A 15,768-nucleotide genomic window follows, 5' to 3' on the forward strand; every position below is an offset into this window, starting at 1 on the left:
TGCTTCAAACTGTGGCAGGGTGCGATGTTCTCGCAAGAGGTCGACGGCATTGGGAGGCTGGTGGCTATTGCATCAAAAAAATTGACAGACGCTCAAACCAAATATAGTTAAATTGAAAGCGTTCGGCTCTCTTCCTGCGACGTTCAACCATGACATTGTCTATCGCACCTCTGAATGGCACGCAAAAGCAAGTTTTCTGACTCGACTGCCTGCCGGGGCAGATCGTGAGTTTGACGTCTCCCCCTTGGTTTGTTTCCATGTGGAGCCGGACATGAAAGCAGTTCTGGAGGCGCTTCCGTTGGATGCCGATGCGATTCGGCAGGCCACCGCTCAGGATCAGAAACTGCAAGCACTCCGCCGAAAAATCGCTGCGGGTTGGCCGTTCAGCCGTTGTAGCGTCCGCGATGCGGTGGTCCAGTATTTTTGGAGTCATCGGCACAGTCTCTTTTTCAGCAGTGACGTCATTCTTTTGCGTAGTCATTCGGGCATTCCCGGGGTGGTCATACCGCATGCATAGCGCTGCCGTGTCCTCGATCTCCTCCACGCTGGCAATTGGGGGATCGTCCTCACCAAACAGCTCGCCCACTGACATCTTTATTCGCGCGGTTTGGATAAAGACCTTCAGTACGTGCCAAACACGTCAGGCAGCACCCCCACGCCAGTATCTTTTGTGGCTGGATGCTGCTGCTTCATGGGAATGCCTCCACTTGTATTTCGCAGGGCCGTTTCATGGTTCCCAGCGCCTCATCCTGATCGATTCTGGATGGGGATACCCTTACGTATCCCGTATGATGAACACTACTTCTGCTGAGACTATGAAAATTCTCCAGGGATTCCCCAAAATGATCGTACGGGCAACAGTTCACAGTTTACTTCGACTGAGTTAAGCAGTTCTGTACTGCCAATACATATCTCTCGTCCATACCTCCCTGTTTCACCCTACGTCAAACGGCCGGGCAGAACGTTTTGTGAGGACATTCAAGACCCAGCTCGATAAAGTGCTGAGCCGTCAACCGCTGGAGGAGGTTTTGCTTCTTTTTTTTGGCTACATACCACCGATCCCCCATGCTGGTAAAAATCCAGCAGAGATATTTAACAGTCGAACATTCCACTCTTCCTTATCTGTCCTTGTTCCGGAGACTTTTCACCCTCACCCTCCCGCCCGCACTCCGGCGCACTCCTTCCGCACTGAGGAGGAGGTCTGGGTGCAGATCTTCTCTCATCCATGGGCGCGCTGGACGTCTGCCATCATTACCAAGCTCTGCGGCCAAGCGATGGCGTCTCTCCGTTGGGCCGATGGTTCCGCCGCCAGCCGGCACCTCAACCAGCTCTGGTAGACGACACCGCCCCTTGGGAGCTGCCAGTGCTTGTCAACGGCTGCCCTGTGACAGAACCTCCACTTTCGCTTCTGCTTCTACTTCAGCCACTCCCTCCACCGCCAGCTGCCCCTGCCCCGTCGCCGCCGCCCGCCCCTGCCTAACCACGAACCTATGGCCGTCAACCAGGATGCCTCTGCTCCTATGGGCATTTGCAGTGCATCTTTTTTCCAGGGGGAGGAATGTCGTAGCGGTTCCTTTTCAGTTAGAGGGCTCGCACAACAGACAAGTAAGGTGGGCTGCCGATATCCCTTCAAGAGCTCAGATTGAAACATCGCCAGTGTATGCAAACGACAACAGACTTTCCGCATAAACACTACGCCGGCTCTAGTAGAGTAGACACTCACCGTAGCATTCAGTAGAAAGTTGTATTTTTGTAACTGTGTAGAATAGTATGGTTATTATTTTCTTTTCATTGTCTCGTGCTCTCATCTGGCTTTTGCCACCACAAGAGTTGCTGTGCTTATTGTTGTTCTTGCGTTTGGAAATTAGTGCACACCAAGAAGGCGTTTTAGTTATAATAAAGTGTGTTCAATCTTGATTGTTAGTTCTTTTAAGCCGAATGCAGGACACTTCATTCTCTGTCCTCATTTATTACGACCCATTTGATACTTTTAGTGGTGCCATTTTCAATAAAGTGTGTTCAATCTTGATTGTTAGTTCTTTTCTGCCGAATGCAGGACACTACATTCTGTATCCTCATTTATTACGACCCATTTGATACTTTTAATGGTGCCATTTTCAACAGGACAATGATACTCCACTCACGGCATGTATCTCAAAGAACTGTCTGCGTCATTTGAGGTACTCTCGTGGTCAGCAAGAGCGCCACATCTGTACTCTACAGAATATGTTTGAGAACCAGCTAGGTCATCAACTCTGTCCCACAGCCAGTATGCAAGACATAAATGACTAGTTGCAATAAGTGTGAGACAGCTTGCCTCAGGTCAGTGTCCAATGGCTTAATGATACAATTCACAACTCAATGCATGTATTCCGAACAGAGGCAGTGCTACGTCATACAGATAAATAGCCTCATACTGCCAAATACTTTATAAATTTGGCTGGGCTTTGTACTCACTGAAGTAACATCACATACTCTCTCGAACTGTGAAGTATGATCTCTTCACCTCCGTTTCTTCACAGTGCTTCACATTTTTCTGAGACAGTGTTTATCAAGGGGGGAAGAAGCTCGACAAATTGTAGTGGTGAGTCGTCGGCAAATATTTTGAAGTATGCAAGTCCATTTTAATATATGCAACTGCCTGTTTATGATACCGACTTCCCTTAATGGAGCAATACACTTTTTCTGTGGTATTGGGAAAGGCGTACGAAGGTAGCTTTGTAATCGGGCGGAAAACTTTATATCTCAGGAACAACACTTCTAATATTAGATACAAATAATAACCCGAGTGGTGTGATAGACGTCCAAATGCACACACCATATACGATGGCTAATTTAACGAAATAACCAGGGTAGTACATGAGGAAATACACTGACGGAAAAATATCGCAACCAAATAAGGAGCCTGCCGTTGCGGCCGAGCGTTTCTAGGCGCTTCAGTTGGGCAGCGCGCTGCTGCTACGGTGGCAGGTTCGAATCCTGCCTCGGGCATGGATGTGTGTGCTGTTCTTAGGTTAGTTCGGTTTAAGTAGTTCTAAGTCTAGGGGACTGATGACCTCAGATGCTAAGTCCCGTAGTGCTCAGAACCATTTGAACCAAAGAAGGAGTTGTGCGACGTAAACGAAAGTTTGTAGGCGTAGTTCTACATTTGAAAAATGAGTCGATTCAGATTTCTCGCCAGTCGCATAACAGTGGCGCTAGTAGCACCACTATTAGTATGCAAATAAGATTTGTTATAAATTCACGCTTTTGGTAACGGTCGTTAACATTAGTTACCTTTCAGATTGGGCATTGCGAATTGATGTTAGTCAAGAACGTCTTTTTTATGGGACAAGTAGACCCTTATAAACATCTCACGGAGTTTGAACAAGGTCGTGTAACAGAGCTAGGAGAGGGCTGGATGTTTCTATTGCAATATTGCAGAAAGACTTTGTAGGATCGTAGCCTCTGTACATGACTTACGGCAGCAGTGGTCACGAGAATTTGCAATTTCAAGACCACTGGGCTCAGTACGGCCCCTTGAAATTGCTGATAGACTGGTCACATGGCTTTGTGTTACCGTACTGCATCTGCAGCAGCAATCTGATCATCAGTTGAAACCAAAGTGACACAAAGAACTGTTATAGATCGGTTACTTCAAGAACAGATCTTAGTCAGGCACCCTGCCGCGTTCACTTCACTGGCCCCAAACAACTATCATCTGCTACTTCAATGGTGTGAAGCGAGAGCTCACTGGAGGCGAGGGTTGTGTTTTCTGATGAAAATTGGTTCAGTCTCTGTGCTAGTGGTGTCCTTGTGGTTGTTAGGAGGAGGCCAGCTGAGGATCTGCACGCAATCTGTCTGCGTAAAGACACAGTAGACCTAGCCCTGGAGCTATAGTCGGAAGTGCGATTTTGTAAGACAGCAGGAGCACTCTTGTGGTTATCCTGCTCACCATGACCGCAAAATTGTATGCCAGTCTGGTGATTCGACCTGTAGTGTTGCGATTCATGTGCAGCATTCCAACGGGTGAATTCCAACAGGACAGTACTCACTCACAAACCGCTATTGTAACCCAACATGACATGCTGCCTTGACCTGCTGGATCATCAGATCTATCTCCAATTGAGCACATGTGGGACATCATCGGACGAAAACTATAGCGTCATCCACAAACAGCGTTAACCATCTCTCTACTCACCGACCATGTGGAACAAGCATGGAACTCAATCCCACAAACGGACATCCGGCACCTGCACAACACAATGCATTCAAGTTTGCATGCTTGCGTTCAAATTCTGGTAGTTACACCATTCATTAATGTACCCGCATATCATATTTGCAATTTCTTTGCTCGCACGTTAACCTGTGATCTTGCGGTGTTAATCACTTAAGAATCTTTCCTACAGAATTGTTTTCCCGAAATTTCATTACTTCACATTAAATGTTTTTGGTGTTGCGATCTTTCAGTAACTGTGAATGCAAAATAATAGCTTCCCAAATTACACTTCCACTGTCACCGGAAGGGATCCCACATATGTATGCCATAGAGTGCAAACTCTAAACCAACACTAACTCAAATACATTTTATGTATCTATCTGCACACTTCAGGTATTCATCAGTGATCTACTGTTCTAGCGAATAGACTGCTCGCTCATGAAGCCAGTTAGATTTTCACAGTGTATGCCATAGTCGAGAAAGTGGAGAAAGATATACTACTTGTACCAAGCCCTCTTGAATCTTGTTTGCAAATGTCGTGATAAATTACAGAAACTGAATGTTTGGCAAGAAGGCAGATAGGAGGAGGAGGTATTCAGATACTTATACTTTGGGTTTATGCAACAAATTTGACCAGCTGTCAGAGTTGAGTGAAAAGGAGGTTCTTGTAGCCGTAGGTGTAGGGAACATGCAGTAGTCCTCAGCAGTTAGGAGGCCTTGGTCAGTTGCAAAGTCTATCAGAAAGAAGAAGGTTCTGCTGCTAGGTAGTTAGCTCGGTAGAGGTGTGGACCAGCAGTTGCAGGAAGTGTTGGGGAGTGAGTACCAGGTCACCAGCATTGTGAAGCCTAGTGCAGGGTAGGCTCAGGTGACTGACAGCATAGAGGAGTTATGTAGGAATCTTACGAAGGAGGATCAGCTAGTGATAGTGGGTGGAGCAGGGGTCTTAATAGGGAAAGGGAATATGATGTTGGTGGTGACCAGCTAAAGATAGCTACTCAAACTGGTGACACTAATGTGCATTTCGTGCAACTGTTTCAGCGTCATAACCGGCCTCATCTTAATGCGGCTGTTAGGGGCGTTAACATGGGGCTAGAGAGGGCACTGATGGCAGAGGACATGGGTCACATTTCAGTGGTGCCAGTTGAGTCCATCAGTAGATCGGGTTTCACTAGGCATGGCCTACACCTCGATAGGTTTGGGAAGAAGCTGCTGGCAAAGCTTAAAGGTGACAGTGTAGTGGGTGGTGGTGGGATCACTCATGGAAAAAATTCTGTAGTACTTGGTTTAAGAGTTGCACCTTTTATAGATTGAAGTCAGCTGACAGGTATACTTCCTTAAAGGAAGTCCCTCTAACTAAGGGCTCATCTTCAGAGTTCGTCATGTTTCCATGTTTCCAAGTAGAGAAGGATTTAGCATATCTCATCAAAATATAAGAGGTATTTGAGATAAAGTTAGTGAACTGCTTGTAGATGTTGACTCTGAAATTATTGGTTTATCTAAACATCTATTAAATAATTTTACAATTCAGAGGCTCCCTTTACCAGGATACAGATTAGATGGCTGTTTTTCAAGGAGTTTCTTCCAGGGTGGGGGAGTGGCCACGTATGTAAAAAACAGTATTCCATTTGAGTCCATAGACGTATCATGGCACTGCAGTGAACAGATATTTGAATGTTGTGCAGGGGCAGTTGAATTTAGTGAAACTAAACTTCTAATTGTTGTTGTTTATAGGTACCCTAACTCTGACTTCAGAGCATTTCTGCTTAAGCTAGAGAGGGTTCTTGATTCACTTTCTAGGAACTACCAGAAATTAGTTATACGTGGTGACTTCAATAAAAATTTTGTATATGGTGATGCAAGGAAAAGGATGTTGGTAGCTCTCGTAAATTCATATGATCTACTGCAGACTGTGTTTTTTCCAACTAGGGTGCAAGGAAACAGTATCAGAGCCGCAGACAATAATTTTACTCATTCTTCATTACTGGATGTGAATTCTGTTAGTAAAATGGTGAATAGCCTTTCAGACCATGATGCACAAATTTTAACACTAAAACGCTTTTGTACTCAAACAAATGTCACATACAATTGCAAACTATGTAGGAGAGTTAATCCAATGGCAATAGAGTGTTTCTCACACCTCGTCAAGGAACAACAGTGGCGGGATGTTGCTTTCCTTAATACAGTACATTTATCATGCTCTTTGAGAGTTGCTTTCCATTAGTACGTTCTAAACGGGGTACTAGCAGTAAAAGACAGCCTGGGTGGCCGACTAGTGGGATAACGATATGTAGAACGAAGTGGGAATTATATCAGAATATTAGAAGTAGTAAAAATCAACCTACAGTAGCCCATTACAAACAGTACTGTAAGGTGCTTAAAATGTTATTTGGTAGGCAAAGAGTATCTGGTATGCAAATAGAATAGCTAATTCACACGATAAAGTTAAACCCATATGGTCAGTTGTATAGGAAGTGTGTGGTCAGCAGCAGAAGGTCGACGATATAAAGTCAGTTCGTAGTGAAAATATTTCTGTTACTGATAAATCAGATATATGTACAGTATTTAACAATCATTTTCTGAGCATTGCTCCTGAATCAAATAAAAATTTAGTTTCTACAGGAAATCATATAACTTTCTTGGCAAATTCCTTTCCAAGGCAGACGTCTGAAATACCCCTCTGTGGTACAGAGAAGGGGCAGATTGAGTCAATAATTAAATCACTGAAGAATAAGGACTTTGATGGATATGATGGAGTGCCTAGCAGAATATTAAAGTACTGTGCTGCACATCTAGCCCTGTATTTAGCCATATTTGTAATTTTTCCTTTAGGAATGGTCAGTTTCCTGAACGATTAAAGTACCCCGTAGTGAAGCCGCTTTATAAAACGGGAGAAAGGGATCATGTAGATGATCTTAGACCTATTTCTATGCCGTCAGTGGTTGCTAAAGTTATTGAAAAGACTGTGTATGTAAGGATTATTGATCATTTTATATCACACGATTTGCTATCGAATGTACAGTTCTGCTTTAGAAGTCGTTTAACAACTGAAAATCCTATATTCTTTTTTCTCTGTGAGGTACGGGATGGGTTAAACAAAAGGTTTCGAACGCTAGGCGTATTTTTTTGATTTAACTAAGGCGTTTTATTGCGTTATCACAAAAAAAATTGCTCCAGAAGTTGGACCATTACGGAATACGGCGAGTAGTTCACAATTGATTCACCTCTTACTTTAGCAACAGGTAGCAAAAGGTCAGAATTCACATGGTTGAGAATGGCCGTGATGTGTGGTCTAAGTGGGGTGCGGTCATGTGGGGGGGAGGGGGGTGCCCCAAGCATCAGTGTTGAGGACACTCCTGTTACTTATTTATATAAATGATGTGCTGCCTTCTAGTATCACAGGTAACATTAAAATATTTATGATTGCTGATGACGCTAGGGAGTAAAGGATGTTGTGTGCAACATTGGCTGGATTTCAAATAGTGCAGTTCATGACATAAGATAACGGCTTGTAGAAAATAAACTAACGCTAAATCACAGTAAGACTCAGTTTTTACGGTTTCTAACACAGAATTCAATAAAATCTGACGTTTTAATTTCACAGAATGTGCATATGATTAGTGGAACTGAACAGTTCAAATTTCCAGGTGTTCAGATAAATTGTAAACTGTCATGGAAAACCCACGTTCAGGATCTTGTTCAAAGACTTAATGCTGCCATTTTTACTATTCGAACGGTATCTGAAGTGAATGATCGTTCGACACGAAAATTAGTCTACTTTTATTATTTTCATTCGCTTTGTCGTATGGTATTATATTTATGGTATTATATTCTGGGGTAACTCTCCCCATTCTTAAAGGATATTTTTGACACAGAAAAGGGCGTTTTGGGGCAATAAGTGATGTAAGTTCACGAACCTCTTGTCGAGCCCTGTTCACGAGTCTGGGTGTTTTCACATTGCCCCTGCTCACTCTCTCTCTCTCTCTCTCTCTCTCTCTCTCTCTCTCTCTCTCTCTCTCTCTATATATATATATATATATATATATATATATATATATATATTCCTTACTGTCATTTCTTGTTAACAATATTAGCTTATTCCCGTAAATAAGCGACTTTCACTCAGTTAATACTCGGTAGAAATCAAACCCGCTTTTGGATCGGACTTCCTTAACTCTTATGCAGAAAGGTGTGGAGTATACTGCTGCATGCATTTTCAATAAGCTACCATTAGAATCAAATATCTTAGCAGTTACCCACGCGCTTTCTAATTGAAACTGGTTTCCTCATGGGTAAGTCCTTGTATTCTGTCGAGGAATTTCTAGAAAAATGAAGCTGATTCTTGTTGTATTGTTGATTGCGTTTACTTAAACGTATTGCTTGACATTTTTCGGGTTTATTAATATTTTATTTTTATCTGTTATTACTTTTGTGTTGTAATTTCATGTAGTGACACGTTCCATCACCTTGGAGATTTGCTCCTCAATTTGGTCCCATGGAACTTAAAGCGTAAATAAAAAATAAAATTAAAGTGAAGAATAAAAACCAGTAACGAAGACGAATAGCAACGGTCGAGAGAAATACAACTAATATTTTAAGAGAGGTAACACACAGTCCACATATCACTACGAGGTTGCGCAACTGGAATCTGTCAAAGGAAGATTCTGCGGGTACTACCTTCCAATGCATCTGAAACTTCTCATTTCGCTCCCTTAACAGCTAAAAGACAATGACTTTCTAAATCGGTTACAGTTCTCCGAATTACGTCAACAATAACTGAAAAGTTATGAGACATTTGTATTCAAGGTTATGTGTACAGTAGATGAATCGCTTACAGACCAGTGGCGAATCAGTTTACGCAGCGTGCACTGCTGTAAGTTCAACACTCGTGGTGGCTAAAAGAAAGTGATAAAAAATGACCTTGACTTTTAAGTTTCTGGTGCGGCTCTTCAAGAACTGTATTCATGGATGCGTTTTACTGATGCGAATTTAAATAGGCATGTAATGTATATGTACAGTTCTTAGTGGATACCTTGCTGCTGTTATTAGAAATCATTCCACTGTACAAAAGACAATGCATGTGGTACCGCCGTCGACATCTGTCCCCCCCCCCCCCCCATTCTTGACTGACTTCCGTAACAGTAGATTTCCTCATCTTACGATCGATCAGCCTCTAAGCTCACCACATTTAAATTAAAAGGTTTACGAAAACGTAGCGATAGCTCCCGAAGACATAGGAAAAAGGTGCAACATGGTCTTGCACTGCGGTAAGTCCACATGTGATTAAACATGCAATATTGTCTGCATGAAATGGCATTATAACGTTTATAAGCGAGCATGGTCAATATTTTGAGCACATGAACATGCTAATCATAATATCAAATCCACGAACAGTATCAGAGTTACTTTGTTTGCTTGCATTTGGTACAATAGGGCAGACGATTGAGGCGCCTCCTCTCATTGTGAAAGGACTGTGGTCCACGCTATTGTCCTGTTACCATTGGATCAAGATCCATACACTTTTCTGAAGTCCTCTTCAAAGTCTCTTTTCAGTGTTGGAGAGAAAAGTATATATTTCAGACAGAGTCTTTATGTTTCCAAGTTTCGTAAAGCTCACACTTGCTTGCAGAGTAAAAGACTCATGGTGGCTGTACTTGGCAGACTAAAGAAGGGGTCAACATCCAATCTCACTGCCTTTTCGAATAATAATTACATGTAACTTTGAGTCATCTCTCATATTTCATATACTTCAGGGACTCAGTGAACAGGAATAATGCTAACTATACAGGTTTAGATGGGAAAAAGAGACTTGTGATTTAAAGATTTCGAAAATTAGCACAGTATATCAACAATTCCACTCGCGACGTGGGCGGAATCTTTACGTTACTATGCTAAAAATATGCCAGCATCACCCTTCTTTGCAGAGCGGAGTTACGGAACCGACTCAAGCAAGTTACAAAGGGAGTGAAGTGTCACTTGTTTCCAAGGTGCCACAAAGTGTGATGGCAATGGCGATGGATGATGGACTGGAAAATTTCGTGGAAGGTCAGTGCAATTTGATCAAAATGTAACTTCTTGGTCTTAGCTGTCCTTAGAAATTACAGCCCACTCAGGAGCTAGAGTTTCACGAGAAATTATCTACGGAATTCTTAAATCTGTTCGTCAATGTGCTAGGTTTAGCAGAATGTTTTCCATTCCAAGCAATACTTAAGTGGTTATAATTACAGCGGAAAGATGAGCACTAAACGTGTACCACGAATGAACGGCATAAAACGCTCTTCAAAAATGAATTCTACTTCAGTCTCTAGCCGGTGGTTGATACTGAGGATGAAGTATAATTATGAGAAAGATCCGAACATCATGGAGAAAAAATAGTTTGGAGAGAAGTTTGTGGTAAAGGGACGGTGGCGAGAGATGGAGGGTAAGGCGTCTTGGTGTGAGGATTGACATGAAGATGCACTTGGAAACGTTCGTGATTTTTAAAAAAGTTCACTTGGGTAACTTCCTCTTTGTGAGCTGTGAAGCCCGTCCACATCGATCTGATTAGTTGGATGAACTTCGCGCATCTGACCAAGTGCGCTGATTGGGCAGCATAGTTATTGGACATTATAGTTGGAGCCACGAAGCATGGCGCTCGACTTTAGGTCTGTTCTACGCTCCTACGTGACGCATTCCCCAACAGCCAATGAGCACACAGCAATGTTACGAGCACTCTGCTGTGAATGTCTTAGCCAGTGCTAATGTTAAACGAGATCGTAGATAGTTATGTAATGAATTTTTACTCTATTTGTTGCGAGTTGTTATCGATTATGGTGATGGTAAGCGATAAATTGTACGAGGATTGGAACTTTAATAGTGGCAACTATTTATTTACGGCTCTCACAAAATAGATACGTGTTTCAAAGTTTTACTGAACTTCAAAGTGGTCACCAGCATTGTGTATAACCCGTCGCCAAAGATGTGGAAGTCGTAGGATACTCTTAGGAGCGGGCCGCTGTCGCCGAGAGGTTCTAGGCGCTTCAGTCCGGAACCGCGCTGCTGCTACGGTCGCAGGTTCGAATCCTGCCTTGGGTGCAGATGTGTGTGATGTCCTTAGGCTGGTTAGGTTTAGGTAGTTCTAAGTCTAGGAAACTGATGACCTCAGATGTTAAGTCGCACAGTGCTTAAAGCTATTTGAACCATTTTTGAACACTTAGCAGTGCCACTTGTGTTGACAGTTCGAGAGGCGCGGTCTATTGCCCGACGAATTTGTAGAAGTTCTGAAGCGATTGCAGTGTAGTGTTTTCTTTAGTTTAGAAATCGAGTTCAACTCACGAGAGCTTAAGTCAGGGGAGCGCAGTAGGTGGTATAGCACTTAGCAGCCCCATCGGTTAAACAAATCAGTAACAGCTTGCACTGTGCGTGATTGAGCATCGTCCTGCAACAAGATGGTCAGGTCCTGCAGAAAGTGTCAGCACTTCTGTCTCTAGGCTGGTAGTAAGTTGTGTTCCAAAAATGAACAGCATAGAGACAGAAATGATGATACTTTCTGCAGGACCTGACCATAATTTTGCAAGACAATGCTCAAGCACGTACAGTGCAAGCTGTTACTGATTTGTATGACTGATGGGGCTGTTAAGAGCTATACCACCTACTGCACTCCCCTAACTTAAGCCCCTGTAAGTTCAACTCGGTTTCTAAACTGATGGAAACACTTCACTACGTTCGCTTCAGAACTGCTACAAATTCGTCGGGCAATAGACCGCGCCGCTCGAACTGTCAACACAACTGGCACTACTAAGTGTTCAACAGTGGTTCAAATGGCTCTAAGCACTATGCGACTTAACATCTGACGTCATCAGTTTCCTAGACTTACTACTACTTAAACCTAATCAACCTACGGCTGTCACACACATCCACGCACGAGGCAGGATACGAACCTGCGACCGTAGCAGCAGCGCGGTTCCGGACTGAAGCGCCTAGAACCGCTCGGCCACAGCGGCAGGCTGCTAAGAGTATCCTACGACTTCCACATCGCTGGCAACGAATTATAAACAATGCTGATGACTAGTTTAAAGCTCATTTAAACTTTGAAACAAGGATCTATTTTGTACGAGCTGTAAATAAATAGTTGCCACTATTAAAGTTCCAACCCTCGTACATAAGCAAGCGAGAGACATGATACATGATACGCATGATAAATGCTTTCCTCAAGCTCGAAGTGCGAGTTTAGGTGTACCGCTTGGAACTGTCAACAATGCAGTCCCTGCGTATGCCTCGTCCCGCGCGAACTGCCATCTATCGTGACTCGCAGCATAGCGTTCGTTCTTTGGTTCTTTGCATGCAGAACAACCAAATGAGGTCGGCTGTTTCTCACTGACTGTTGACGAAGGTGTATCTGGCCTGGAAGCCGACGCCACCGGAGCCCCTGGCGCGCAGCTCCAGGGTGAGGCGCGGCCCGCTGGACATGAGGGGCTGCTGCAGCGGCGGCTGGTGCAGGCCGGCGCCGCACGCGCTCCACACCTGCTCCTGGCGGCCCTCCGACCACGCCAGCACCGACACCGCGTCCACCGCGTCGCACCTGCGCATCGCAACACCGCGCCACTGCTGAACAGGCCGCAGCTGCTGTGCGCTCACAACTTCACTACATTATACCGTGGTACCAGCGATACAGATAGCCGTACCGTAGGTGCAACCACAACGGAGGGGTATCTGTTGAGAGGCCAGACAAACGTGTGGTTCCTGAAGAGGGGCAGCAGCCTTTTCAGTAGTTGCAAGGGCAACAGTCTGGATGATTGACTGATCTGGCCTTGTAACAATAACCAAAACGGCCTTGCTGTGCTGGTACTGCGAACGGCTGAAAGCAAGGGGAAACTACAGCCGTAATTTTTCCCGAGGGCATGCAGCTTTACTGTATGATTACATGATGATGGCAAGGAAAGCGTTTCTGAAGAAGAGAAATTTGTTAACATCCAGTATTGATTTAAGTGTCAGGAAGTCATTTCTGAAAGTATTCGTATGGAGTGTAGCCATGTATGGAAGTGAAACATGGACGATAAATAGTTTGGACAAGAAGCGAATATAAGCTTTCGAAATGTGGTGCTACAGAAGAATGCTGAAGATTAGATGGGTAGATCACATAACTAATGAGGAAGTATTGAATAGGATTGGGGAGAAGAGAAGTTTGTGGCACAACTTGACCAGAAGAGGGGATCGGTTGGTAGGACATGTTCTGAGGCATCAAGGGATCACCAATTTAGTATTGGAGGGCAGCGTGGAGGGTAAAAATCGTAGGGGGAGACCAAGAGATGAATACGCTAAGCAGATTCAGAAGGATGTAGGTTGCAGTAGGTACTGGGAGATGAAAAAGCTTGCACAGGATAGAGTAGCATGGAGAGCTGCATCAAACCAGTCTCAGGACTGAAGACCACAACAACAACAACCATGCATGAATCCAAATGTCTGTACAACTCGTATTCCGCAAGTTCGTAGACTTAGTACTGTGCACACTGCTAGCGAAACAGGGAGAGCTGAGGTGTTTTCATCTTATTCGCTGTGACTGCGGGCAAGTCCAATTATGAGGCAAATGCTGAAAATAATTTCCCCGGTTCATGATACCAGTTTACCTCTAGGAGGCAAGATTAGTCACATGTTTAAAAATAGTGCTATTTTTATTAACTCATTTAACCTGGTCGATTAGAGAATCCATGTTCTCACCTTAGGTCGGACCGTTTTACGTAACAGCTACTTAACATCATCATCATTATCATCATCCCCTTCCAATTATTAACAGTCATTCCAGTCTCTGTCATCTATGCATCCCTGACGAAGTCTACATCGTTCCCTTATTTCCAGTCGGCCGATAACTCATTTTTCTTTTTGCCACCATCCTATCATCACGTTCCTCCCATTCGCTCTATTTTATTCTACACTACTGGCCATTAAACTTGCTACACCAAGGAGAAATGCGTATGATAAACGGGTATTCATTGGACAAATATATTATACTAGAACTGACATGTAATTACATTTTCACGCAATTTGGGTATATAGATCCTGAGAAATCAGTACCCAGAACAACCACCTCTGGCCGTAATAACGGCCTTGATACGCCTGAGCATTGAGTGAAACAGAGCTTGGATGGCATGTACAGGTACAGCTGCCCATGCAGCTTCAACACCATACCACAGTTCATCAAGAGTAGTGATTGGCGTATTGTGACGGGCCAGTTGCTCGGCCGCCATTGACCAGATGTTTTCAATTGGTAAGAGGTCTGGAGAATGTGCTGGCCAAGGCAGCAGTCGAACATTTTCTGTATTCAGAAAGGCCCGTACAGGACCTGCAACATGCGGTCGTGCATTATCCTGCTGAAATGTAGGGTATCGCAGGCATCGAATGGAGGGTGGAGCCACAGGTCGTAACACATCTGAAATGTAACGTCCACTGTTGAAACTGCCGTCAATGTGAACAAGAGGTGACCGAGACGTGTAACCAATGGCACCCCATACCATCAAGCCGGGTGATACGCCAGTATGGCGATGACGAATACACGCTGCCAACGTGCGTTCACCGCGATGTCGCCAAACACGGATGCGATCATCATGATGCTGTAAACAGAACCTGGATTCATCCGATAAAATGACGTTTTGCCATTCGTGCAGCCAGGTTCGTCGTTGAGTACACCATCGCAGGCGCTCCTGTCTGTGATGCAGTGTCAAGGGTCTCCGAGCTGATAGTCCATGCTGCTGCAGACGTCGTCGAATAGTTCGTGCAGATGGTTGTTGTCTTGCAAACGTCCCCATCTGTTGACTCAGGTATCGAGACGTGGCTGCACAATCCGTTACAGCCATGCGGATAAGATGCCAGTCATCTCGACTGCCAGTGATACGAGGCCGTTGGGATCCAGCACGGCGTTCCCTATTACCCTCTTGAACCTCTCCGATTCCATACTCTGCTAACAGTCATTGCATATCGACCAAAGCGAGCAGCAATGTCGCGATACGATAAACGGCAATTGCGATAGGCTAAAATCCGACCTTGATCAAAGTCGGAAACGTGATGGTACGCATTTGTCCTCCTTACTCGAGGCATCACAACAACGTTTCACCAGGCAACGCCGGTCAACTGCTGTTTGTGTATGAGAAATCGGTTGAAAACTTCCCTCATGTCAGCACGTTGTAGGTGTCGCCACCGGCGCCAACCTTGTGTGAATGCTCTGGAAAGCTAATCATTTGCATATCACTGCATCTTCTTCCTGTCGGTTAAATTTCGCGTCTGTAGCACGTCATCGTAGTCGTGTAGCAATTTTAATGGCCAGTAGTGTATGTTGTCATCACCTGAAAAGATTTTTAAACCTGATCTTATTGTTACATTCCTTCTTGCATCCATTTTACTACAGTCCCTTACATACCCTGTTGTGGTAAATGATGCGGTACCATAAACACGAACAGATACAGCCATAACTGTATAAGCAGGGAAATGTTCCTATCGGAGCACAAAAAAGCGAATATGTTCCTCTTTATTTGAAAGTGTCTGACTGAAAACTGAGTACCAGCTAGCTCATTTTATCTTCTTCAACACCTTTAAAAGCTTTC

At 44.2% G+C, this 15,768-nt stretch overlaps 1 protein-coding gene across 2 annotated transcripts in view; it reads right to left on the minus strand.

Annotated features, from left to right (window-relative positions):
- LOC124777382 (suppressor of lurcher protein 1-like) overlaps window positions 1-15,768 on the minus strand; it is a 726,507-nt gene that overhangs the window by 47,736 nt on the left and 663,003 nt on the right. For both annotated transcript variants that reach the window (XM_047252770.1, XM_047252771.1), the window contains exon 10: window positions 12,556-12,755. In XM_047252770.1, coding sequence (XP_047108726.1) covers window positions 12,556-12,755 — 200 coding nt within the window. The remainder of the gene's footprint in view (window positions 1-12,555; window positions 12,756-15,768) is intronic.

This window comes from Schistocerca piceifrons, chromosome 2 (genome assembly GCF_021461385.2).
Source record: "Schistocerca piceifrons isolate TAMUIC-IGC-003096 chromosome 2, iqSchPice1.1, whole genome shotgun sequence".
Taxonomy (NCBI): Eukaryota; Metazoa; Arthropoda; class Insecta; order Orthoptera; family Acrididae; genus Schistocerca; species Schistocerca piceifrons.